Raw genomic sequence first — 27791 nt, 5'->3', positions numbered from 1 at the left:
CTAGGGCACTCGTCATCCTGCCGCGTTTTGGATGCGATTGAGCTCCTAATACTGAGTATAGTAGCTCAGTCGCAATCATATTAGTAGAAATTAGCTTGAAACGAGATCGCAGCACAATTGTGATTGCGTTTCATAGTGGAAAAGAGCCTTTAGATCATACATGTCAAACTCCGTCCCGTGGGCCAAATTTGGTCCTAGGAGCCATCAAATTTGGTACTCAGGTGGTTTCCCCACTTTGCATTATATTTGGCCTACTCTAGACCACCAGAGAAACTATTGGAGGGTTAGCCCTAGGTCACCAGGGAAGCCATATGGGGAGGATGAAAGCATTAGACACCAGGGAACTGTGTAGGAGATGGAAGGGGGCCACTAGACACCAGGGAACTGTATAGGAGAGGGAAGGGGGCCACTAGACACCAGGGAACTGTATAGGAGAGGGAAGGGGGCCACTAGACACCAGGGAACTGTATAGAAGAGGGCCACTAGACACCAGGGAACTGTATAGGGGAGAGAGGACCACTAAACATCAGGGAATTGTATAGATGAGGGAGGGAGGACCACTAAACATCAGGGAACTGTATAGGGGATGTAGTGAGGGCTATTAGACACCAGGGAACTGTGTAAGGAAGAGAGGTAGCCAGTAGAGATTGAGGTTGGACCGCGACTTGGTCCCAAAGCTCAATTTCGGCCCACTTTGTATTTGAATTTGACACCCCTGCCTTAGATAGATCTGCATGCACAGTGCTCAATATGCCAGGATTTTCATGCAACAATTACGCAACAGTTTCCACAGGAATCATAGGTACAGTACTGATAGTATACTCCTCTTTCCACATTTTTGTGCAGCCTATATCACACTTTAGCATTGCAGCCGTGCACAAGCCAGTCGTAGATGATAGGCAATTCTTTCAGTAATCATGCAGCAGCTTACACAGGAAGCATAGGTCTCACCAGTAGATGCAGCTTGCAGCCAGACCGGTGCTTCTGAGGTAATCCACGCAGGCCCAGAGTAGTGTGCAGATAGCAAGCAGGCTACAAGTGGCTGCTAGCCCTCTCATGGGTTTCTGACTGACATAGGACGCATGCACCCGCCCACTTTCCTCTATAGCCAGATACAGAACAGCGCAGGGACCAAAGACAGGTTCACTATAACCGAAGTTCTATTATATCCAGATTTACTATACCAGGCGTTACTCTTATATAGCGTACTTATAATGGTGATTGGCTGGCACCTGGACCTTTAGTTTACTATATGCGAGTTTACTATAGCGAGATTATACTGTACATCTGAAAGGGACACTCCAGGCATGCAAGTTACAATGCATTTTTGTTGCCCTCAGGTGTTCGGGCTGCTGACTGGAATCCTGTTCGGTTATGATGCATTCATCACGTTCCCCACACTAAAGAAGACGCATGCGCCGGCTGCCACTGGTGAGTACAGAGCGGTTATGTAACCAGGAAGTTGTACCACCATTACACAGTGCTGCCCACTGCAGGAGGCGTTACCGTAGAATGCCTGTCACAGGTTCAGAAACACCATCATTCAATATATGAGGGAGGGTTTGTTATACAGTGGGATGTGAAAGTTTGGGCAACCTTGTTAAACATCATGATTTTCCTGTATAAATCGTTGGTTGTTTCGATCAAAAATGTCAGTTAAATATATCATATAGGAGACACACACAGTGATATTTCAGAAGTGAAATGAAGTTTATTGGATTTACAGAAAGTGCGCAATAATTTGTTTAAACAAAATTTAAACAAAATTAGGCAGGTGCATAAATTTGGGCACCACAAAAAAAATAAATGAAATCAATATTTAGTAGAGCCTACTTTTGCAGAAATTACAGCCTCTAAATGCTTCCTGTAGGTTCCAATGAGAGTCTGGATTCTGGTTGAAGGTATTTTGGACCATTCCTCTTTACAAAACATCCCTAGTTCATTCAGGTTTGATGGCTTCTGAGCATGGACAGCTCTCTTTACCTCACACCACAGATTTTCAATTATATTCAGGTCTGGGGACTGAGATGGCCATTCCAGAACGTTGTACTTGTTCCTCTGCATGAATGCCTTAGTGCAGTGCTTTTCAACCTGTGGTACGCGTACCAGAGGTGGTACTTTCTTACTGGCCAGGTGGTACGCGGTATGCTCTGGGGAGATTAAAATGAAGTGTGAGCTGAAAGAAAAAGTGATTTAGGGCTGGTCCAGTGCCTGGTGTAATTAGGTTTGTTTTTGTTTAAGACAATGTAAAGCACTAGTCTAGCTAATAAAAGTGCAATTACAGAGCAATGAGAGAGCAAGCTGGTAAAACTACACAGCATGATACAGAGTTTGCCTGGAGGGTCTGTGGGAAAAAATCTGTCTGGTCTCTTCCCAATGTTATAATGACTGCATGTGTGGATAAGGTTGAAAAGTTTTTGACAGTCCCTAGACTCCAGGAGGGCTACTTGTAGCTTGTGTGAGAGGCCGGCAGTGACAGGAGTCATATTATAGGCAAGTAGCCTCTGTGTAATGTGGGACTGCAATACAGCTCTGCTCCATCTCAGACTATTCTCAGTCTCCCTACACTCCTCCTCTTTCTGGGCTAGTGCAACGCCAAAATCGCAATAGCAATCACTAGCAATTTGCGAGTTCGATTTTGTGAAGCAATTTTCAGAGCGATTTTTGAATGAATCGCTCCAATAAATGTTACATGCAGCTTGTTTGTTATTTTGATAAAAATAACAATGCTGCTTTGAGAACACCCTCATAGTGTAACATTAGCCAATCGCTTTTCAAATCGCTGGTGATTTGAAAAATGCTCAGAAGCACTGTTGGTGTGCACAGCCCTCCCTCATTCACCTTTGTTTCTCCCATTTCCCCTAGTGCTGACTGTGTCTTCTTGTCATACAGGAAAGCTAAATAAAAGTGCAATTCTGGTGAGGCAAATATCTGCTTCCCTCTTTTTCAGCTTTCCCCCCCTCTCTCCTCACTGTTTCTCCCCTTCTCTGCATAAGTATTTCTACGCCGCCAGTGAGCTGGGCACAGGGTGAGCCGAATGACGGCTCTACCTGCTGCCACTAAACTCCCCGGCGACGTTAAATACTATTCCCCCTCCAAGTCTGTACTTTACCTGTCACACTATCCCTTGAATTTTCTTGCTGTATTTCCACATTGGCACCCCACGTGACTACTGGCATATACGATGTGGGGTGCGTGTGTGACGTCATTTGGGCTGATGCTTTCATAACAGGCTTCTAGTTTGTGTTTTCCCCCCAGGCCAAAAGGTCCCAGTCCTCCCCTGGGGGGAAGGGAGATGAAAAATAAAGTGTCTGCCAGGGTGGTTGAGGGAAGATAAGGAAAAGTGAGGGAAATCAATTGGAGGAGAGCAGCAAGGTCTCCAGGAGTGTTCCTTCCTTTCTCTGGCTGGTTATTTGCCATATCGTGCAGCAGGAGGGGTTCGTACGTGCCGTTCGTGAGTGCCCCGACAACAAGGAAGGCTGCAAGGTAATGGAGAACAAGTTCTATATTTTTATATATAGTATATTTGGAAAAATTTAAAAAATGCATAATTATATTCCTGGTTGGACCTGATTCTAAGGCACAACCAAAAGGAAACCATGATCAGTGCTTCACCATGTTCATAGAAACAATTCTTATCCTGTGACCTAGTTCTAGATCAGGGCTTTAGAATCTACAGTGTGGCCAGTGCACTGTGGTATAAAGTTTAAGGGCAGATGCACTGTGAAAAGATAATGTGTATTGGGGATAATGTATATAGGGCTGTATGGAAGATGAATATCTCTACTAAGGTGGCACCCTGTGTCTTTTGCTGGCAAATGCTGCGCCAGCACATGCGTAGTAGTGCACAACTTGCTGAGAGAGACCTTTCAGGAATCCCCCCCCCCCCCCTCCCCTTAGAAATCCTGGGTTTTTCCCTGGAACCAGCACTTAGTCCGGGTGTCCCAAAACAATTCACAGCTATGCAAGTGTGTGTGTGTGTGTGTGTGTGTGTGTGTTCTGCATATGTATATCCCTTCAGATTGTAAGATTGCAAAGACAGCCCTTCTTGCTACATAATTTGTTTATTTGGTATGATCTGAAATAGTCACTAGCTAGCACAGAAGTACTTTTATAAGTTGCTTTTTTAAAAAAATGTTTTACCTTGGTACAGCATATACAGTATCCAGCACTTGTTGTAGCAAAACCATGCATGCATGTACGTATATATGTGTATGGATGGAAAACAGTTCAATGTGGTGGTCCCCAGTTTGAATCCCAGCCAGGGCTTTATCTGCACAGAGTTTGTATGTTCTCCCTGTGTCTGTGTGGGTTTCCTCTGTGCACTGCAGATTCCTCCCACATCCTCAACACATACTGTTAAAGGAACATTTTCAATGTTTGCCTTTTTTTCTGATCCCCTTTAATAGACAGAAGGAAGTTAGTAATGACACATAGATTTTTTTATTTTTTTTTTACTTCCAATGTCACTTTATCAGATCTTGCATATGTAGTGCTAGGAGTGGAGTCACTGATGGGTGACTGCTCTGCACAGCAAGCAACAAGATTAGAAGTTCTCTGCCCTGTCTCCTGCTTGGATAGACAATTCACACTATGATGGGGGCTGGCAGCTCTATATAGATATTCATTGAATGGTTTACCTTGTACTCATACTGTGCTGCATGATCTGGTTTTCTTGTATTCCTGTATTGTCATATTGCTGTATGTCACCCCTAATATTGTCTGTAACCTAAACTAATGTCCAGCGCTGCGTAATATGTTGGCGCTTCAATAAATAATAATAATCATAGCATTATTATTATTAAATGTACATATTTTGTTTTTTTTTACTTATTGAGTTGTTAACATCTTGCGAAATCACAGGTGGTACTTGAAAAATTTCATGCGATAAAAGTGGTACAATTTCTGAAAAGGTTGAAAAGCCCTGCCTTAGTGAATTTGGAGCAGTGTTTAGGGTTCTTGTCTTGTTGAAAGATCCAACCCCTGCACAGCTTCAGCTTTGTCACTGATTCCTGGACATTGGCCTCCAGAATCTGCTGATATTGAGTGGAATGCATTCATCCCTCAACTTTGACAAGATTCCCAGTCCCTGCACTGGCCACACAGCCCCACAGCATGATGGAACCACCACCATATTTTACTGTATGAAGTAGGCGTTTTTCTTGGAATGCTGTGTTTTTCCTCCATGCATAACGCCCCTTGTTATGCCCAAATAACTCAATTTTAGTTTCATCAGTCCACAGCACCTTATTCCAAATGAAGCTGGCTTGTCCAAATGTGCTTTAGCTTACCTCAAGCGGTGCTGTTTGTGCTGTGGACGGAAAAAGGCTTCCTCTGCATCACTCTCGCATACAACATCTCCTTGTGTAAAGTGCGCCGCATGGTTGAACGATGCACAGTGACTCCATCTGCAGCAAGATGATGTTGTAGGATTTGGTGCTGGTCTGTGGATTGACTCTGACTGTTCTTACCATTCAACGCTTCTGTTTATCCGAGATTTTTCTTGGTCTGCCATTTTGAGCCTTAACTTGAACTGAGCTTGTGGTCTTCCATTTCCTCAATATATTCTTAACTGTGGAAACAGACAGCTGAAATCTCTGAGACAGCTTTCTGTATCCTTCTCCTAAACCATGATGGTGAACAATCTTTGTCTTCAGGTCATTTGAGAGTTGTTTTGAGACCCCCATGTTGCTACACTTCAGAGAAAATTAAGAGGAGAAAAACTTACAATTTATCCCCTTAAATATTCTTAATTGGATTCACCTGTGTATGTAGGTCAGGGGTCACTGAGCTTACCAAGCCAATTTAAGTTCCAATAATTAGTTCTAAAGGTTTTGGAATCAATAAAATGAAAACAGTGCCCAAATGTATGCACCCTCCTAATTTTATTTAAACAATTATTGTGCACTTTCTGTAAATCCAATAAACTTAATTTTACTTCTCAAATATCACTGTGTTCGACTTCTATACGATATATTTAACCGGCCTTTTTTTATTGTAACAACCAACGATTTATACAGAAAAATCATGACGATTAACAGGGTTGCCCAAACTTTCGCATCCCACTGTATATTTCCAATAGTAAGTGAAGCAACTAAAGTGGCAAAAAGACACAGGGGAAATGGAATAAAATGCAACGGATTGAGGAGTAAATGTCTGAAGTTTTGGGCTGTAACATGAGATATATATATATATATATATATATATATATATATATATATATATATATATATATATATATATACAGTGGTGTGAAAAACTATTTGCCCCCTTCCTGATTTCTTATTCTTTTGCATGTTTGTCACACTTAAATGTTTCTGCTCATCAAAAACCGTTAACTATTAGTCAAAGATAACCTAATTGAACACAAAATGCAGTTTTAAATGATGGTTTTTATTATTTAGTGAGAAAAAAAAACTCCAAATCTACATGGCCCTGTGTGAAAAAGTGATTGCCCCCCCTTGTTAAAAAATAACTTAAAGGTGGTTTATTACACCTGAGTTCAATTTCTGTAGTCACCCCCAGGCCTGATTACTGCCACACCTGTTTCAATCAAGAAATCACTTAAATAGGAGCTATCTGACACAGAGAAGTAGACCAAAAGCACCTCAAAAGCTAGACATCATGCCAAGATCCAAAGAAATTCAGGAACAAATGAGAACAAAAGTACTGTAATTGAAATCTATCAGTCTGGTAAAGGTTATTAACCACCCTGGCGTTCTGATAAGATCGCCAGGGAGGCTGCGGGAGGGTTTTTTTTAAATTAAAAAAAAACTATTTCATGCAGCCAACTGAAAGTTGGCTGCATGAAAGCCCACTAGAGGGCGCTCCGGAGGCGTTCTTCCGATCGCCTCCGGCGCCCAGAATAAACAAGGAAGGCCGCAATGAGCGGCCTTCCTTGTTTTGCTTACACCGTCGCCATAGCGACGAGCGGAGTGACGTCATGGACGTCAGCCGACGTCCTGACGTCAGACGCCTCCGATCCAGCCCTTAGCGCTGGCCGGAACTTTTTGTTCCGGCTGCGCAGGGCTCAGGCGGCTGGGGGGACCCTCTTTCGCCGCTGCTCGCGGCGAATCGCCGCAGAGCGGCGGCGATCGGGCAGCACACGCGGCTGGCAAAGTGCCGGCTGCGTGTGCTGCACTTTATTTGGCGCAAATCGGCCCAGCAGGGCCTGAGCGGCAGGCTCCGGCGGTACTGGACGAGCTGAGCTCGTCCATACCGCCCAGCTGGTTAAGCCATTTCTAAAGCTTTGGGACTCCAGCAAACCACAGTGAGAGCCATTATCCACAAATGGCAAACACATGGAACAGTGATGAACCTTCCCAGGAGTGGCCGGCCGACCAAAATTACCCCAAGAGCGCAGAGAAAACTCATCCGAAAGGCCACAAAAGACCCCAGGACAACATCTAAAGAACTGCAGGCCTCACTTGCCTCAATTAAAGTAAGTGTTCACGACTCCACCATAAGAAAGAGACTGGGCAAAAACGGCCTGCATAGAAGATATCCAAGGCGCAAACCACTTTTAAGCAAAAAGAACATTAAGGCTTGTCTCAATTTTGCTAAAAAAATATCTCAGTGATTGCCAAGACTTTTGGGAAAATACCTTGTGGACCGACGAGACAAAAGTTGAACTTTTTGGAAGGTGCGTGTCCCGTTACATCTGGCGTAGAAGTAACACAGCATTTCAGCAGAAGAACATCATACCAACAGTAAAATATGGTGGTGGTAGTGTGATGGTCTGGGGTTGTTTTGCTGCTTCAGGACCTGGAAGGCATGCTGTAATAGATGGAACCATGAATTCTACTGTCTGCCAAAAAATCTTGAAGGAGAATGTCCGGCCATCTGTTCGTCAACTCAAGCTGAAGCGATCTTGGGTGCTGCAGCAGGACAATGACCCAAAACACACCAGCAAATTCACCTCTGAATGGCTGAAGAAAAACAAAATGAAGACTTTGGAGAGGCCTAGTCAAAGTCCTGACCTGAATCCTATTGAGATGTTGTGGCATGACCTTAAAAAGGCGGTTCATGCTAGAAAACCCTCAAATAAAGCTGAATTACAACAATTCTGCAAAGATGAGTGGGCCAAAATTCCTCCAGAGCGCTGTAAAAGACTCGTTGCAAGTTATCGCAAATGCTTGATTGCAGTTATTGCTGCTAAGGGTGGCCCAACCAGTTATTAGGTTCAGGGGGCAATTTCTTTTTCACACAGGGCCATGTAGGTTTTGAGGTTTTTTTCTCACTATATAATAAAAAACATCATTTAAAACTGCATTTTGTGTTCAATTATGTTATCTTTGACTAATAGTTAACGGTTTTTGATGAGCAGAAACATTTAAGTGTGACAAACATGCAAAAGAATAAGAAATCAGGAAGGGGGCAAATAGTTTTTCACACCACTGTATATATATATATATTTATATATATATATATATATATATATATATATATATATATATATATATATATATATATATATATATACACACACACACGCATATTAGTGTATGTGTGTGTGTGTGTGTGTATATACACATAACAAGTGCTATTTTAACTCCCCGCTATTAAAACCTTCCTTTCTCCTCTCAGACGCTATCAGTGTTGCCAACTCATCCCTTTAATTACTGACACATCTAAGTTATACAGGTTCTGGGGCTATTTGCACATAATCAGTGCCTTAACTGCATCTACCTAGCCACAAAACCTGTATAATTCATATGTGTCAGTAATAAAAGGGATGAGTTGGCAACACTGGACGCTATTGTTATCACTGTTCACAAATCAGCCCAAATGTTTGTTAAGTATTTGTGCAACTACAGTATCTATTGTTGTGCAAGTTCAGTATTTATTGTTCCTTGCCAGAATACCTGTAATAAAGGTACATACACACGTTGAATTTTTCTAAATGAACGGTCATTTGGATGTCAAATCGGGCGTGTGTACGGTCGGTCGCTCAGCTGATAAGACTGGATTTGAATGATCCAGATTGTTCAAATCCGACGTGTGTACGAGCCTTACCAGTCAGCACTGTGCACCTGATTTATTGAATTGCTTTTGTACTGCAGCAAATCTGGACTGAATATATTTTTAACATTTGCTTTTACATGGTAACAGATACCAGCCCTGGCTGCTACGGGCCCTGCAGCATAGGGGGCCCAGTGGGTACTTAACCACTTGCCGACCGCACGCTTATACCGTGCGTCGGCAAAGTGGCAGCTGCAGGACCAGCGACGCAGTATTGCGTCGCCAGCTGCAGCCTAATTAATCAGGAAGCAGCCGCTCGTACGAGCGGCTGCTTCCTGTCAATTCACGGCGGGGGGCTCCGTGAATAGCCTGCGGGCCGCCGATGGCGGCTCGCAGGCTAAATGTAAACACAAGCGGAAATAATCCGCTTTGTTTACATTTGTACGGCGCTGCTGCGCAGCAGCGCCGTAAGGCAGATCGGCGATCCCCGGCCAATCAGCGGCCGGGGATCGCCGCCATTTGACAGGGGACGTCCTGTCACTGGCTGCACAGGACGGATAGTGTCCTGTGCAGCCCAGATCTCCCGGGGGTGGCAGGTAGGAGAGGGAGGGGGAGGATTTCGCCGCAGAGGGGGGCTTTGAGGTGCCCCCCCCCCCCCCCCCCCCCGCAAAATGCCAGCCAGGAGGAGCGATCAGACCCCCCCTGCACATCATCCCCCCAGTGGGGAAAAAAGGGGGGCGATCTGATCGCTCTGAGTGCCCTTTGATCTGTGCTGGGGGCTGCAGAGCCCACCCAGCACAGATCACCTAAAACAGCGCTGGTCCTTAAGGGGGGGTAAAGGGTGGGTCCTCAAGTGGTTAATGTATTCACTGTTTACTTTTTCGTGTCTTTCTGCCCTCTGGCTTTGGCATCAATTCACTGAGCTTATCTCCTGTCTTTAATAACTCTTCTAGCGTTATTACCATGGTGATAAGGCATGTAGTATTCAGGAAACATTTTACCTCAGGCAAACCTAAAGTTAACTCTTCTGTCTTTAAGTTAACTCTTCAATCCTTAAAATAACTCCAGAGTTAAAGACAGGCTGTTTATTAACTGCATGTGAAAATAACTACAAAGGAGGTAAAATAACTACAGAGGAGGTAACTTAAGGAATGAAGAGATAAGATAACTCTCTCTTATGTGGAGGTAAGTTTTCTCTTGCCTTATTATCTCCAGCATGGTCTTAGTGAATTGAGGCCATATGTCTCAGTGCCCATGAACTATGTGCAGTTTTGATTGCATGACAATGTAAATTGCACAATTATCTCATATCCATAGGGTAGGGAGAGGTGGCATCACTTAAGAGTTCCTCCATCTGAGGGCCTCATGAAAGTTTTGCTATGGGGCCCCATGATCTCTAGCTACACCACTGAGGCTCACTGTCTCCTCCCCAGACCACCGCAGCTGCCCGAGACCCTCCTTCATGGAGGAGCGCAGCAGTGCTGCACCTGCTCTAATACGCTCGCACCTGCGCAGCAGCAATGGTGAGGCCAGGAGGATGTGGGAAGCCTCTGCAGAATCCAGAATTTTAACCTTAGGTCCGCCTCGGGTTCACTGTAAGCCTTGTACACTCACTAGACAAATCTAGCATGTGTACAGAGGCTCCCAACCCCCCTCGGTGCTTCAGCCACCAATCAGTCTGATGGATCGTCTTGACTGATTGCTGACCGAGGGCACTGTTCTCTTTATTCACCTAGCCCTCTCCATGCCACTTTGTCATGCACCAGTCCATAACCCCTCCTCTAGTGTTGGGCACTACGAGTACGTAGCTACTTGTAATTGAAATTAGCTAGTGCTGCCCGCAGCAGAGGGGGGTAACCCTAACCATGCCACCGCCTATAGCCGACACGTTCTACCTGCAGTCCACGTAACTCCTCTACTTCCTACTTCTAAACCGGCAGGAGGAAGTAGTGTAGTAAAATGACCCAATCAAAAATGAAATGTGTGTATGCACGCTGACATTTAGGGCCCTTTTCCACTAGCAATCACAAACGCCAGCGAATGCGATTTTTCATTAATTTTGTTATGCGATTGCGATTTTTCATTTGCATTGCATTATCCCTCTTAAAATCGCTCCAGAAAGCGATTGCGATTTACAAATCAAATCACTGAAGTAGAAAATACTTTTCATGATTTCTATGATAAAGTAGTAACCCTAGCAATTTAAAAATCACTACTGATTTGCGATTTTGCAATTCAGCTGTGTAGTGGAAAAAGGCCCTAAAGTGATCCTTAAGTCGATCAAAAAAAATGAGAGTTACTCACCTGGGGCTTCCCTCAGTCCCCTGCAGCCGATCGGTGCCCTCGCAGCCCCGCTCCGATGCTTCTGCACCCGCCGGCGAACACTTCCGGTGTGGCCGTCACCGGCCGACAGGCATGGGAACGCGAGTGATTATTCGCTTTCCCAGCCATAATATCGCCCCCTATGCTGCTATTGCGGCCAGGAGGCCGCAATAGCAGCATAGGGGGCGATACTTTGGCTGGGAACGCAAAACCGGAAGTGTTCGCTGGCGGGTGCAGAAGCATCGGAGCGGGGCTGTGAGGGCACCGATCAGCTGCAGGGGGCTGAGGGAAGCCCCAGGTGAGTAACTCTCATTATTTTTGATCGACTTAAGGATCACTTTAAAGTGAATCTGAAGGGAATAAAAAAAAAATCCCCAAATAAACAGATACTTACCAAAGGGAAGGCTCTGGGTCCTAATGATCCTTCCTATTCCTCTCACAGTTTAAATCTCTTGCCACGGAAGGCTGCGGGAGTCTTCAGGAGCCCGAGTGCTCCGAAAGACGGCCGGCTCCTTACTGCATGCAGCAAGACAGCGTGCTCGCCCATGTGCAGAATGGAGCGGACTGTCTTCAAGAGCACTTGGGCTCTGAAGACTTCTGAAGCCTCGGGCAGTGGCAGAAAGCAGTCTCCGACTGATTAGTTGGAGATTGCTAATGGGGGAGACAGCGCTGGAACGCGGGGACAGTAGGAGGGATAAGAAGGCTCATTAGGACCGAGAGCCTTCGTTATGTGAGTGTCTGTTAAAAAAAAAAAAAAACATTGGCATTAGACTCCCTTTAAAGAGACTCTGTAACTTCAAAAAGATCCCCTGGGGGGTACTCACCTCGGGTGGGGGAAGCAGCCGGATCCTAATGAGGCTTCCCACGCCGTCCTCTGTCCCACGGGGGTCTCGCTGCAGCCCTCTGAACAGCCGGCGACAGGCCCGACTGTATTTTCAATATTTACCTTTGCAGGCTCCAGCGGGGGCGCTTTGTCTGCTTTCTGCTCGGAAATAGACGGAAATACACGATCTCCGTCGGGTCCGCTCTACTGCGCAGGCGCCGGAGACTTGCGCCTGCGCAGTATAGCGGACCCGACGGCGATCGGGTATTTCCGCCTACTTCGGAGCCGACAGCCGTCAGACCGCCTGCGCAGGAGCCAGGAAGGTAAATATTACGTCACGGCTGTACGGAGGGCTGCAGCGAGACCCCCGAGGGACGGAGGACGGCGTGGGAAGCCTCATTAGGATCCTGAGGCTTCCCCCACCCGAGGTGAGTACCCCCCAGGGGACGTTTTGCCGTTACAGTTCCTCTTTAAGCAGTGGCCGGAATTTTGTTTTTTATATTGCCTTAGGAGAGTAGAACAGGGAATCTTAAAGTGCACCCATGACGACATGTGAAGTGATGATATAGACATGTATATATACAGTGGCAAGAACACAGACACCTGTGCTGTGCTCCTTTTCTTTTTACCCTACCTGAAAGAGTTAATATCCAGTTTTTCTCCTGTCGGGAATCAGTGGGCTGTAGCTTCCCTCACTGACAACAAATTCCAGCTATAAAACACTTTCATAAGCAGATAACTGGGCTTCTGACTTCAAGGGGACAGATACAAAGATCAAAAGTTCATGTATTTTCCCCCTGGGATGCTTTAGACACTGCAATTGAACAGAGACAATAAAACTTGAAATCTACTTTGTGAATGTTTATACATAATAAAATGGGATGTCTAAAAAAGTCATTTTTAGGAGTAGGAGGACAGATTCAATTGTTTATCTCTTCAGTTTATTTTTACCTCAGGTTCACTTTAAATACAAGGGGCAAAAACAAGCAGCCCCTCTTTCAGGCACATTGATAGATATGACCCCATAGTGAAATTTCACTGCATGATAACCTCCACATCTTCTCTCTTTGCAGAGTCTCCAGATAATATATAAGTCGGTTCCACCAGCGGGAGGGATTCCAGCGTCTCACACAAGCTACATGCCAACAACATGCCTTTGCTCACCTGCGCAGCTGTCCCTGTTGATGAGGACGCAGGCGGCATGGGGAGAGTTGCGCCGCAGTGGACGATGTCTGTGTGTACACGTGTGTTGTATAACAATACGTAGATGGATGGGTGACGGTCTTCATGTCTATTGGATGGATGGCAAGTGTTTTGTGTGTGCTAGTTTCTTACAACTACCATGTGTCCACCATGGGATGATGTTTTAATTAAAATAAGCTTTTTTTTAATACGGTTGTCAGAGTACAACAATAAACATACTGAAATCACTTCTCGGCTGGAATGTGGAATCACTCCATTATGTTCTGTTTATTTGGTGCCCTCTTGTGGCAGGTGAGCACTGTTCCATGACACGTCTTTCTAGACTCTAGACAGAAATGAGCTAGCTTTAAGACTCCGTTCCCATGTGAGTGGATGCAAAATGGTCCATCGTCCAAGGTGATCGCCGCTCAGGTGTCCCGCTGCCAATTACCGCTGCTTGGCCCCTCTCTATTCTCAGCCCAGAGGCTGGCAGGAGCATGGGGTTCTCCTTCTACATAGAAAGCAATAGACCAGGGGTCAGGAACCTTTTTAGCAAAAAGAGCTATAAACGCCACATATTTTAAAATGTAATTCTATGAGAGCCATACAATATGTTTTAAACTTGGACAGTGCGCATGCGCAGCAGAGGGCTCCTGTCCTTCTTGCCATGGTGATGTGTATACAGTTGATGCGCTGGGCAGCAGAAGTCTCAGACACGTCTTCAGCTTCTATTGGGTTTCAGCAACATCAGCAATTTCCCTGAGAGCTAGACGGTAGAAATACAGAGCAACAGCTCGTACAATTAACTAGCTGCCTTGGGGGTTGATTCACTTTGTATGACGAGATGCCCGCACTTTGGCCCAATAGGCTCCTTGTCAAGTGACAGACAGCCTATTGGGCCAATCAAAGTGCGGGGATCTTGTCCTACAAAGTCACTGGACCTGACAATTGGAGCGGCCGTTAGTTTTGAGAGGAGCGCAAGTAAGTTAGTAGTACATGCTACAGCAGTAGCATGCCTACTTTGAAAATTTTATTGTCACACTAAGCTCCACTGCTTGAGCAGTGTAGCTTAGTGAATCAACCCCTAACTGTGAGCTAGATGTAGCCATCAAAGGAGCCATATCTGGCTCCCGAGCCATAAGTTCCCTAGCAACAGGGATAATTTTCATTGGTCCACCATGAACCAATGAGATTTCTCCCTGTTACTAAGGGTTCCCATTGGTCTTTTGCAGCCCAGTGGAGATTTCTGCCTGCCACCGGTCTGTGTAGAGGGACCGAGCGTCATCGTTCGGTGGCGGGACACCTGGGCTGTGACCCACTGTGGTCCTGTTGTAGACCGAGCAGATGTATTCCCCCGTAGGATACATGAGGGGGAGGGACATGCATCCGCCTGGCCTGGGATTATCGCAGACTCCACAGAAGTGTGGTCCGGATACTGCAACGGATCCAGTGCAGAGTGATAAGTGTGAAAGGTTCCTATTTATAAAATTGGAGCCGTTCACTGTCAGTTTTACGATGAATGAAGAACAGACAACAAAAATGTCCGTTCTCCACTCAATCGGGAACTCAGCCTTGAGGGAACCTGAAGTGAGAGGGATATGGAGGCTGCCATATTTATTTCCTTCTAAACTATACCAGTTACCTGGGTGTCCTGCTGATCCTCTTCCTCTAATACTTTTAGTCATAGATCCTGAACAAGTATGCAGATCAAATATTCTGACAAGACGTCCGAAAAGATTAGCCGCATGTTTGTTTCCGGTGTGTTTTTCAGACACTACTGCAGCTGTAAGAGAGCTCAGTCAGGCAATTTGTATTGTTTAAAGGAAATAAAAATGCCAGCTTCCATATTCATCTTTCCTCAGGTTGCCTTTAAAATGTACCTGAAGGAAAAAGTGGACAAAAAGTAAGATATTTACCAGAGGCTTCTACCGCCCCCTCGAGTTCGCCGCTCTAGTGCTGGAACCCTTCATGCGGCTGCACTGCGCAGGCAACTTGTGTGGTAGCACGGAGCCAATGGTGGACGTTTTTTTGCCTGCATGAGCGGCTCTATTGTTGGTTCCTTTTCATAATAAAGTCTCTAAAGCTCAACACACACCATACAATCTTGGTTGTACAGATTTACCAAATATATGTAGTATAAGGGCCAACAGATTGAAAATACCTTGGATGATTGATTGTATAAGCTCTTATACTACATGAAAGTGGTAAGATTGAACAACCTAGATTGTATGGTGTGTGTTGAGCCTAACACCCTGAAACTGGAAACACATACTGATCAATCAACAGCTCAGAGAGCCTCTGATTGCCACTAAATTCCAGGGCAAAACATATTATAATGGCAAAAATATAGGTTTAAATATGAGAGAAGCCATTTATGTCTTTGTTTTAGAGACTTCAGTAGTCCCAGGTCAGGTATACAGCTTCCTATTGTGGCTTGCAGGTGTGTCTCAGACTACCACTCGGCCTCGCTCCTGCATGGCCCTATTGATGATGTGGTTCAGAATACCACTCAACCTCGCTCCTGCATGGTACTGTGGAAGGAGGTGTAGCTCAGACTGCCACTCACCTTTGCTCCTGCATGGCCCTACGGAAAGAGGTATGGCTCAGATTGCCACTCACCTTTGCTCCTGCATGGTACTATGGAAGTAAGTGTGTCTTGGACTACCACTCAACCTCGCTCCTGCATGGTACTGTGGAAGGAGGTGTAGCTCAGACTGCCACTCACCTTTGCTCCTGCATGGCCCTACGGAAAGAGGTATGGCTCAGATTGCCACTCACCTTTGCTCCTGCATGGTACTATGGAAGTAAGTGTGTCTTGGACTACCACTCAACCTCGCTCCTGCATGGTACTGTGGAAGGAGGTGTAACTCAGACTGCCACTCACCTTTGCTCCTGCACGGTACTAGGGAAGTAAGTGTGTCTTGGACTACCACTCAACCTCGCTCCTGCATGGGCCCTATGGAAGGAGGTGTGGCTCAGACTACAAAGCAAATGTAGGTAATATTCAGAAAGGATAAATAAGACATGCAATCAAATATCAAGAAACTTAGAAAACTGAAAAACAGTTTTGTGCTGCTGCAGGAAAGAAAAGGAGGCGGTGGAATGAGTTATTTTACTGTACAGAGGATGAGATCTGTATGTATACTATAAATGAAACATGTATATTTTGATGTTCATATATCTTTGCTTACGAAACATAGATTTGCGTTTTGATCAAAATTAGACAATTTTTTTTTGTTTTTTTTTGAAAAGTCAATTTTTTAATACAGCAGTAATAATACAATAAACACATCACACTAGCATAGTGCAAAATAGTACAGGCTCAGTATTCCAAACATGAAATGATAAACCTAAGCCTTTCAGCTTCAAACGTATATCGCTGTAATGAGTAGCATTGCTGGTGATGCAAGCGAGCAGCCGGATCAGGTGATAGATCAGTAAGGCTCTAGTGCAGTCATGTGCTTCCTGTGCAGGCTAAAGCAAGCAGGAAGTCATCACAGCAAGTCAGGGCCTTACAAATGGCGGTGAATTGAAATGACTGGCATCTGATATTCCCCCGGATTCTAGGGACCATACACTCACCTCATGCAGGTGCTTGTAGGTGTCCGTTATTAACATGGCTCTAAACAACATAGGTCACATTAAAAAGCAGATTTAAAAAAACAGGTACTTTTCCGTTAGCCGGGCGCATCCAGCAGGTGGCACTAATTACATTAAAAGTTCACATGAATGTAACCGCTTGTCGGCAGGTGGCGCTAATTACATGAATACTTGACGTCACTTAAAATGTTAATGTTGCCGAATGTATAGTGTTTGAAGTGAGTTAATTCAATGACAAATAAGGCGGCGGCAATGTAACAGGTCAAGCCGCCGGCTTTGTGTCTCGCTCTCCTCGTCCATTGCCCTCTCCCCTATAGAACACTGGCAGCCCTGGGGGGGGGGGGGGGGATGCGTGTCCCCCTAGAGTCGTTCGTCGCGGCAGGGAATCCTGCTTGTTTTATTGCGACGAACGACTCTGGGGGACACACGAGTCCCCTCACCCCCACACCCCCAGGGCTGCCAGTGTTCTATAGGGGAGAGGGCAATGGGGGAGGAGAGCGAAACACGAAGCCGGCGGCTTGACCTGTCACATTGCCGCTAGCTTATTTGTCATTGAATTAACTCACTTCAAACACTATACATTCGGCAACATTAACATTTTAAGTGATGTCAAGTATTCATGTAATTAGCGCCACCTGCCGACAAGCGGTTACATTAACACTTTTGTGTTAATGTGAACTTTTAATGTAATTAGCACCACCTGCCGGATGCGCCCGACTAACGGAAAAGTACCAAAAACACATTCAAATTACCCTGAATAGTACCTGTGAAGGCTGCCATCTTGACTATCTTTTAAGAAATAATAATTTCCTGGCTGTAATGGTAATCCTCAGGCTATAATATTTTCTAAATAACCAAAGGCGTTCGTAGAAGTCACTGGGCTCCCAGAAAACCTTTGGATGAGCCCCTCCCTCCGTGCCTACCTGTAAGGTACATTTCCACTAGTACGGTAAGATTCTGGTGCGGAAAACGCGTAAACGAATCCGAATGCGGATTCGTACGCGTTTGTATGTGGATTTTTACATGGAAGCGTTTGCGGTTTGCAATTATAACCATGTCAATGCCGGTATGCATTAACATTGGTTTTTATGTGAAAACGCATGGAAAATCACATGACGAAAATGCTGGCCATTTCCTATCAATTACATTACAGGCGAATCGCACACTAGCCTTGCAGTGTGCGAACTCTGATGGCTCTGCTGTGCAGATTTGTTCTGCACAGTACACCGTGCAGATTTTTGTGCTAGTGGAAACAGGGTATTAACTATAATTGGCTATGCGAATCTGCATGCAGAAAACACATGCAGATTCGCTGTAGTGGAAACGGGCCCTAAGAGGTAGCCTTCAGGCCCCAGATATCATTTGTGCCCTCCTCCCCCAGATATCAGGATATAAGTATTAGGTATTCTTTGTGCCAACAGGACAGGTTGCATTCTGCTTTTAGCTCAGCATTAGTCACCCACTCTAATGAGCTTCGGTGTGTCCCTCCCCCTTCTTCACTGCACTTGCAGGTGGTGAAAGGGGGCTGTTATTTTTCCACTGCAATTAACACACCTGGAGCAAGATAATGCATATCAGAAGTCACTTGCCTTGCAGAACATGAAAGTTGTATAGTAGAAGCTACTGTATTCTGATTTAAAGTGTACCAGAGACCAAATAATAGAAAGAATCAATAGTTACCCAGGGCTTCCTCAAGCCCCATAAGAACGTCTGAGTCCCTCGCCCTCCTCTCGCGGTCTGTAGGAAGCCCCGGGTAAGTATCAATTTTATTATTTGGTCTCTACTTTACATACCATGACCTGCACAGATGAGAACCTCCACAGACCTCGGTACAGATCTGGTGTCCTGATCTCCTTGTGACTCCACCAGTCTACCTGCTTGTTTCACGGGATTAGAGCCAGATAATCAGCCATGAAATGATCATTCGCAGGAAAGGAAGTAAACACAATGGCAGCCCCCACAGCTCAGCAGCACCAGGTATACAGCACACTGAATTCTGTATAATGTATGGCTCCCCAGCTGGAGTGCAATGTGACATGGCTAGATAATGAGCGTAGGCAGGACCGATAGCACCAGTTCTGGATGGAGTGTGTATATGTTGTTTATGATAACCGCAGGTGTCTTGTGTAGCTTAGTAAAGTGTTCCGACAGCACCGGCACAAGAACACCTCAGTAACAATGTAAACACAAACAAGAAAAGTACAACCTGAACATCGGTCAACAATATGTATTTTCACTCCGCAAATCAAAACATAACTTCCGCTAATGGCATGTTCCGGGAGAAGAATAACACTGGCAGAGGGTTGTGCATAGTTCCAGAACAATGGGAAACATAAGACGAGCTGTTTGTGATCCCTGAACTGAATACAGCATTGGAGTGAAGTCAAGTCAGATCATCAGGAATAATTTATTTTTTTCCGCTTTACTTCCTCACATCCCACAGCTAACGAGCGGAAGAAAATAATAACCTCTATAGGAATCTTAATGCTCGCATTCCTGTGATTCTGCCCAGTTTATTCCTCTACCTGTAGGTTAATCTCCCTCTTCTCCTGGGACAGGGGACATGGCTAAGACTGCCACTCACCCATCCATTGAACAGCCAAGTAGGAGGGCGTGTTTCAAAAACTCAAATTTTCAACCACTGTGGGAGGGAGCCTGGCAGTCCTCATACTGAAGGAAATGCATAAACATTCCTGTAAAATGTTTTTACAATTTCTGTGTAGTGAATTGGAGGGGATATAAGGAACTAGAGTGGAATAAAAACATCCTTTGATTTACATTAGAACCAACTTGAGAATAATAGGTTTACAGTGTAAACAATGGTACCTGTAGGCTCCTGAGATTTATTCTGACACTCACCATACACACTTCAATTTTATTTTATAATCTTTAGGAAACCTTAAGGTGGCCACCAACGATACAATTTGCTGAACAATCGTTTAGGAACGATTATTCATATAGTTACATAGTTATTTGGGTTGAAAAAAGACATACGTTCATCGAGTTCAACCAGAAAACAAAGTACAACACCAGCCTGCTCCCTCACATATCCCTGTTGATCCATATGAAGTATCAGAAGTGATCAATTGGGACCAAAAATGGACAAATATCTCCTAACCAATCTGATCAGTTAAATGGGATCAATCGAAAATCGAATCCATTTCATTAATATGATTGGATTGGTTAGGAGATTTTCATCCATTAGTGGTCCCAAACATTCATTTCCGATCCGATCGTTCATGCGAATAACCGTTTGTAAAGAATCGTTCGACGAATTGTATCATTAGTGGCCATCTTTATAAACTCTTTAAAGAACAACTATCAAAGCAACTGTTTTCCCGTAAACCACATATAACTGTAGAGCTTGTAACCAGCAACACTAGAAAGCTTTTCAGTAGTCTTTCATCACAGCGTGTGTGAAAAAATGCCTTGTTTACTAGCTGTTTGTAACATTTTGTGCTGACATCGGGCTAGAGACTAGCGCTATACCATGTAGCTAGGTTCCACTTCTCTGTCACAGAGGAATGATTTACTGTTTGTTTCCGTCCTGCCTGCTTTCTTACAGATCATATGAAAATAGCAGAGGGATTTTTAGATACATAGAAGGATCTGAAAAGAAGGACCTGTACATTTTCCTTACTTGGATGCTCCCTCTGCCCCATTCAGAATAAGCTATTCTTGTCTGTAAAGATTTTATAATCTTTAGGAAACCTTAAGGTGGCCACCAACGATACAATTTGCTGAACAATCGTTTAGGAACGATTATTCATATAGTTACATAGTTATTTGGGTTGAAAAAAGACATACGTTCATCGAGTTCAACCAGAAAACAAAGTACAACACCAGCGGTCTCCCTCACATATCCCTGTTGATCCATATGAAGTATCAGAAGTGATCAATTGGGACCAAAAATGGACAAATATCTCCTAACCAATCTGATCAGTTAAATGGGATCAATCGAAAATCGAATCCATTTCATTAATATGATTGGATTGGTTAGGAGATTTTCATCCATAAGTGGTCCCAAACATTCATTTCCGATCCGATCGTTCATGCGAATAACCGTTTGTAAAGAATCGTTCGACGAATTGTATCATTAGTGGCCATCTTTATAAACTCTTTAAAGAACAACTATCAAAGCAACTGTTTTCCCGTAAACCACATATAACTGTAGAGCTTGTAACCAGCAACACTAGAAAGCTTTTCAGTAGTCTTTCATCACAGCCTGTGTGAAAAAAATGCCTTGTTTACTAGCTGTTTGTAACATTTTGTGCTGACATCGGGCTAGAGACTAGCGCTATACCATGTAGCTAGGTTCCACTTCTCTGTCACAGAGGAATGATTTACTGTTTGTTTCCGCCCTGCCTGCTTTCTTACAGATCATATGAAAATAGCAGAGGGATTTTTAGATACATAGAAGGATCTGAAAAGAAGGACCTGTACATTTTCCTTACTTGGATGCTCCCTCTGCCCCATTCAGAATAAGCTATTCTTGTCTGTAAACTGTTTACTTTAGACTGCTAGGCAGAGAGAGAGTGAGAGACAGGAACACACAGATCTGCAACTGGTGATTATTTACACACATTTGAAGCTATATTTCTGCTTTCTATCATTCTGAACAGATTCCAGTCACATTATTAAAGCCAGTGAAGATTGTTTCTGTATGCTGGTTGTCTGGACACAATCCTCCATAGTAATGCCCATATTAAAAACTGTTCTCTGTAAATGTCATTTTTTCTTCACATAAAACATGAAAAGGTGAAAAATAGCCGTTGTATTGCTATTTGCTAGTAATTTACTGGAAATATATGTGGCATTTAGAATTTTAGTTAACTTTGATAGTTGTCCTTTAAGTATGTAGTAAGAAGAGATATCCCTTCACATTATCCTCATTAGTTTGAAACAATTATTTTGCTTCTAGTTCCAACATGATTTTTTTGTTCCATTCGGTAGTGAGAGGGTCAAAATTGGTGGTTGCAGCAGTAAAGGTCAGCATTGAAGCTGACCATTCACCATACAATATTCATTGTACAATTCTGTCCGGTCTTACCACTACCATGTAGCATTTACGTACACAGTCAATTTAAAGTATTCTCAGTCTGGTGGCTGTTACATTATACGGCTGTGGTAAGTTAATTGTAAAGAACTAAACATCAACAGACAATCAAAAGTCCATGGCCAGGTTTTGCATACTGTGGTTTTAGCGCCAGCCGTGTAGCGCCTGAGTTGGACGCTGCTATAGCAGTAATGCTATAGTCCGCGACCCGCATACAGGTAATTCAAGGTTTCCGAATGACTTCTTCAAAGTTGCTACGACTTGGAAGGGGAATTGTATTTAACACCACCAGCAATTTGAGCGGCAGCAGGATGAGCCGTCATTTGGCTCACCCTGCGCCCAGCTCACTGGCAGCGTACATATACGTACATTTTTACATGTTAGGCATCACATAGCATGGAAGGTTAGTGTTTGGCTTACAGTATAGGGAGGGTGAGTGTTAGTTTCAGGCTTTGTGGCTGTTTCAACAATGACCACTGTTGTATGTATGACTTAGTCTACTCACTGCGGGTTATCAGAAGACTACAGAATGGCTGCGCAATTGAAGTGTACCCAATGCAGGATAAAATAAAAAATGAGATACTTACCTAAGAAGAGGAAAGCCCCTGGATCCTGCAGAGGCTTCCCACATACTCCTGGCCCTCACCGATGCCACGCATGGAAACCTGGAACATATCCAAAAAGTGGCGGTGGTCTGGAGGAGGACAAGGGAAGCTTTTATAGGATCCAGAGGTTTCCCACTTCTTAGGAAGTGTGCAATTTTTTAAGGTTCTCTTTAAGCCTTGTACATTTGTTAGATGGTTCTTAGCTGAAGTGGCCTGTCGGGGCTGCCTCTGCTGAGAATCTTGTGTAAAATGGCCCCCGACCCCCCTCCATAGCAACAGAACTGTTTAGTCACGTCACTAGCCTGCAGGCTAGGGACAACATCTCCACAGAACTAGACGCCAAACTGTTGCCCGAGGGACCACAGTCCTTGTACATGTGTTCGAGGCTGTAGACTGATAAGTGTTTGGTCAGCGTAACAGATATTAATAATTGGGCTTATGATGTCTGAAGTGTCAATACCAAGAATAATATTTTTTTCTGGCAGCAACCAATATGATTTAAAGCAGCCCTGGCACGTAACATTTTGACTGTATAAGATCCTCTGTGGCTTATGTCAGGACAAGCTGCAGTTCTTGTCTTTCTTCTTTGGTGACGGGGCTGGATCTGGAGGCGCATGGTATCCCGGAGGCCTCATAAAAGCCGGTAAAGGGATGGGTTCACCTAAAAAGTAACCATCATCTTCATCATCAGAAGAAGAGGAGGAGGAAGACGACGTGAAGGACGGGTAGGTAAGTCTTATAGGTTCCTTGAGTTCAGTGCTAAGAGGTATACTAAAAGTGACCCGTGGACCAGTTCGGTTTTGACTTCTCAGGTCAGGCATGGAGCGTCTTTGTGTTGATTGACGAGAAAATTGTGGAGGAGGCCCCCTCAGACTGGAGTGTATGGATCTTGCAGGTGGCATAGGTGCATGGCATGTGGGAAGTGTCCGTGACTGGTCAATCATGGACATAGACCTCCTTCCTCCGCCCATTCGTCTCTCTCCAAAGCTTTCCACTTCTGGGTCTATTTGGGTAGATGTGCCGATATCTCTGGTCTCTTTACGTGGTGACACATCCGACTGTGCTGGGCTGATGGAACGTTCACTGCTGGCACGTGCCAAGCTACACGTCCGGGAACAGTAAATCTGGCCATGACGTGGTAGGAAGGGTTTGCCAAGAAGAGACGCCCCACATCGACCACAACAAAAGCAGCGCTCCGATGCATGCCAATGTTGTCCCCCATGTGACAGCTGGCCTTCATCCACACCTATGAGCAGAAAAAAATGAGTACACATTGAGAAAAGTGCATAATGTATAATCAGGACTAATTCTGGCCATCTGGATGCTCCCAGCTAGACACCCACTGCCAGACTCAGAGGCGTAACTACAGGGGGGCAGCCTCTGTGACCTCAGGGGGGGGGGCAGAGCTGTAAGGGTGCCCCAAATACTACTTCACTCACTCAGATGAAGAGGTCCGCCCTTTAGATCTGGAGTTTTTGTGACTACACGTTATGGGTGTGAAAATTGTGATGTCCACACTTGTTTTATGACCTTTGCAGGATGGGCCCCAGTCTGTGAGGGTTACCAGGGCAAGGGAAAGGGTGGGAACATTGGGCGGCTCCATCAAAGTTTTGCTGGGGGGCCCCACTTTTTACCACCAAGCTCCTGGGTCATTGTGTAATGTGTGTCAACACAACATCTGTATGTTTAATCACTCCTCAAAACAATTACCATACAAGTAATTTAAACAGTACACTGATGAAACCTTGCACATATTTACTTATGTGGCTCAAGACATGAACCCCCTGGCATAAAACCCAAAACTCCTCTGCCAACTACAGCCTAGCTACAGGCTGACTGAGAAATCGTACTGATATTGTTCAGTGGATGTAACCAAGTATACATAATATTGCTCACTGAAAAACATCACTACGTCTATGTTGTAATTTAGTCTGCTGCTGAAGACCCTGAGATATTGCGGCAGGCCTCACAGTGAGCCAGAAGATGCATTTAGGGACGGATCGCAAACTCTCCAGTTGTTCTTCCTCATCCTGATTCGTTACTCTGCATCACGTAACAAAGGGAACCTGGAAGTGACCAGCATTATGTGGTCTGCTCCTGTGCTGTTGAATGCACTCCCCAGTACTCAAGCTAGGTACACATGCTTGCTTAAACTCGGCAAAGGCAGTTGTTAAGGACCGTGTTGGATGACAGTCTGGTGTGTGTACAGCAGCCCTCATTCCCCCTCAACATCTCCTTAAAGGACAACCGAGGTCACATGAGACATGATGAGATACATGTATATGCACAGTGCCAAGCACACAAATTACTATGCTGTGTCCCTTTTTTCTTTCTCTGCCTAAAAGAGTTAAACATCATGTATGCAAGTGACAGTTTCGGTCCAGGTCGGGACTGGGTCGGACTGGACCTTGTTATCTCCCTTCTGCCTGATAGCCTTTTAGCTTTTATTTACTTTTTAGGAAGCCGGACTGAATTCGACAAGCTGTCAACAAGCTCTTTTGCATAGATATTATTATTTACAACTTAAGGTTTTTAACTTTCGCTGTTCTATAAAACAGAAAAGGACTTTAGACTACTTCTTTGTAGGGCTAGCGCTATATGTGTATATGTTTATCTCATCATGTCACATGTCACTTGAGGTATGCGTTAAGACAAGAAAACTCCACAGACATTATTTCTGAGTGGTGACCATAGTTTACAGGACAGGTCCTATCTGTGTATCATATTGCTGACAAGACTCAGCAGTATGTAAAGTGACCATACAACACTATAACCGGGGGATGAACAAGTGTCCCTTACCGATGCTTTCTCCGCAGCTGTCGCAGTACTGGGCATACAGCCTGTCGTAGCATGCACCGCAAAATGGCCGCCGATCCCTCATGATGTAGCGCTGTCCTACCAGGCCACATTCACACTCGAAGCAGCAGAAGTGTCTGGTGTGCCAGTGGTGGCCCTCCGCCTCAGTGCACTCCACAGAGAATATCACCTGAAAGAAAGTTCAGAGGAAACTAGGGTGAAGAATTGTGAAGGTTCAATACTCAATGCAGTGACAACGTTTCTACAAAGTCATTTCAGCTGATACGTATCTAAGCACAGTCAAATGCCATGCTAGGGGGCAGACAGAGAGCCTCAAAACCAGCATGATATCTATACCATTGGGTAAGATAGGGCTGATAATGCCTACCAGGAACAGTGACAGCATAAGAAGAAAACAAGAGCGCTCCTATGGTGCATTAACCTTATTTATTTATTTCCGCAAAAACAATATATTGCACTTACATTTATAAGGTAGTTACAGCGCATATCAGAGGCCGCCCACGATACGTTCTCCTTCACTCGGTCTGGCCAGGACCTGGGATCGCTACAGCAATTCCGCATTGTTTGTGCAGTGGAGCGGGAGATGAGGGGGACGTCGACTCGTCACGCTGAATGCCTCTCTTTGTCACAGTGACAGGATAGAAGCGCCGGCCATGCATGAGGTAGGTTAATACTGCCAGCCAGGGAAGTAGGGGATCAGCATTAAGAGTGGGGGATGTAGAAGGTAAAATGTCAGCCAGGAAGATATTATCATGATGTGTTTATATAGTACTAGTAGACCCAAGGCCGTTTAAAAACGGGCTGTAGGTCTGCTTTAACGATGCGCATGCGCGCGCACCAGCCCCCCGCTGCTCAGGTGCACGCACCGCCTGGCTCACTGGCCCAGTCCTCCTGTCTCAACGGCTGTCTGGATCCGTGCTGCGCACATGTGCAGTAGCAAAAAGTATGGACCCAAGGACACAGAGACAGCAGTAAGCAGGGACACTTGGGTTTTATTATAGAGGATAGTGTGGAGAACTTTACAGAGTCCATAGTCATGCCATTGCCCTCAGAGAAGCTCAAGATCTAATTCCTACCATACACCTCAGGGGCATAGCTAGTGAGTGCCCCCAACCCCCCTCCTCGCAGGATTCAGCTAACCCCCATTACGGGGAGCCAGGTCCTGTATGCAATTAAAGCAGAGCAGCAGCGGAGTGTTCCTCTAACCTCCAGCGCATCACCGTGGCATGCAGCAAATCACCATGTGGCTCACAATGCATGTCACATGACATGCAGAAACTGGAGCCGCAGGTTGGCTGCACAGTGTGGCGATGAGCTGGACTGAAGAGAACCTGTCCTGCCGACGCAAGCAAGTAATGTATAACACTCCGCTCTGCATTAATTGGGTATAGGAAGACCCTCCTCCATACCAAAAACTAGGGGTAGCATTACCACCCAGAAAGAGGGAGGAGCACCAGTACAAGCCAGGGAAGGGGGGTTAGAAGTAATAGCCATGGAACTGGAGACATAACAATGTCAGACAGGGAAGTGGAGAGTTAATAGTGTGTGTCAGAGAAGTGGAGAGCTGAGAATGTCAGCCAGAAATATGGAGTGTTATTAATATCAATGAGACAAGTGGGTGTGGTTACGGAAGCAGTGGCTGCGGGGCAGACAGACATGTAGAGTAAGGGTAGTGTAATCCCAGGATGTGGAAACAAGTGCAGAGATGGACTAAAATGAAATAGGGCCCAAGGCAATGCAGTAGCTTTGGCTCCTCCTTATGGTTGTTTTGGTAATCTAAGATTGGAGGAAGTGGAAGTTGAGCCCCCTGACACCCACTGGACCATAGGCACCTGCCTAGGTTGCCTTGTGTATGATCCTGCTCTGAACAAGTGTTATGGAGAAAACAGTGACTGTAACTATTATATGAACTCAGACATCACCATGGTGGTAGGGAGGTTGGTTTATATGGTGAGGAGGCTTTGCTGGTTTTACAGACAGTCATGCAGCGACTCTCTGCTGCACAGTGGCTGCCACTCACCTCATCACACGCTGAGCACCTCGGTCGCTGCAGCTCAGCATGGTGGCGGCCGCAGTACACCTTCCCTTCCTGGTAGAAGTAGATGAGGTCACACAGGAGCTCTGAGCAGCGAGTACAAGTGAAACACTGCGGGTGCCAGCAGGAGCCCAGGCCTGCTCTGGAGGCAAATACTGCCACATCTCCACCATTAATCTGATGTCCGCACTGCAGAGAGAGAACAGGAAGAGGCTGTTGTTACTATCAACATTCTGTATAAGAACAAAACTTACTGTACTTCATAGAAAATATGTACACATAATGTCAGCTAGTCATGTGACCGACCAGTGATAAGCAGCCAATATGCTGCTGCCAGGTACAGCTCATGTACTCTTGTGGCAGAATGTCTACACTGACAATGGACACTGA

General features: G+C 45.1%; 2 protein-coding genes across 9 annotated transcripts in view; one reads left to right on the top strand and one right to left on the bottom strand.

The window, feature by feature from the left end:
- The window catches only part of PLP2 (proteolipid protein 2), a 138803-nt gene extending 125267 nt beyond the window's left edge, over nt 1–13536 (top strand). For all 5 annotated transcript variants that reach the window (XM_068248370.1, XM_068248371.1, XM_068248369.1 and 2 more), the window contains 2 exons: nt 1341–1431; nt 13180–13536. In XM_068248370.1, the coding sequence (XP_068104471.1) occupies nt 1341–1431; nt 13180–13199 (111 nt within the window). In that variant the 3' untranslated portion in view covers nt 13200–13536. The remainder of the gene's footprint in view (nt 1–1340; nt 1432–13179) is intronic.
- Nucleotides 13537–17558: 4022 nt separating this feature from the next.
- PRICKLE3 (prickle planar cell polarity protein 3) overlaps nt 17559–27791 on the bottom strand; it is a 92260-nt gene continuing 82027 nt past the window's right edge. For all 4 annotated transcript variants that reach the window (XM_068248361.1, XM_068248362.1, XM_068248363.1 and 1 more), the window contains 3 exons: nt 27387–27590; nt 25349–25535; nt 17559–23795 (listed from right to left, as the gene is read on the bottom strand). In XM_068248361.1, the coding sequence (XP_068104462.1) occupies nt 23104–23795; nt 25349–25535; nt 27387–27590 (1083 nt within the window). In that variant the 3' untranslated portion in view covers nt 17559–23103. The remainder of the gene's footprint in view (nt 23796–25348; nt 25536–27386; nt 27591–27791) is intronic.

Source organism: Hyperolius riggenbachi, chromosome 8, assembly GCF_040937935.1.
Source record: "Hyperolius riggenbachi isolate aHypRig1 chromosome 8, aHypRig1.pri, whole genome shotgun sequence".
In the NCBI taxonomy this organism is placed as follows: Eukaryota; Metazoa; Chordata; class Amphibia; order Anura; family Hyperoliidae; genus Hyperolius; species Hyperolius riggenbachi.
The sequence above is the reverse complement of the archived record's forward strand: the minus strand, read 5'-3'. Positions and strand labels throughout refer to the sequence as shown.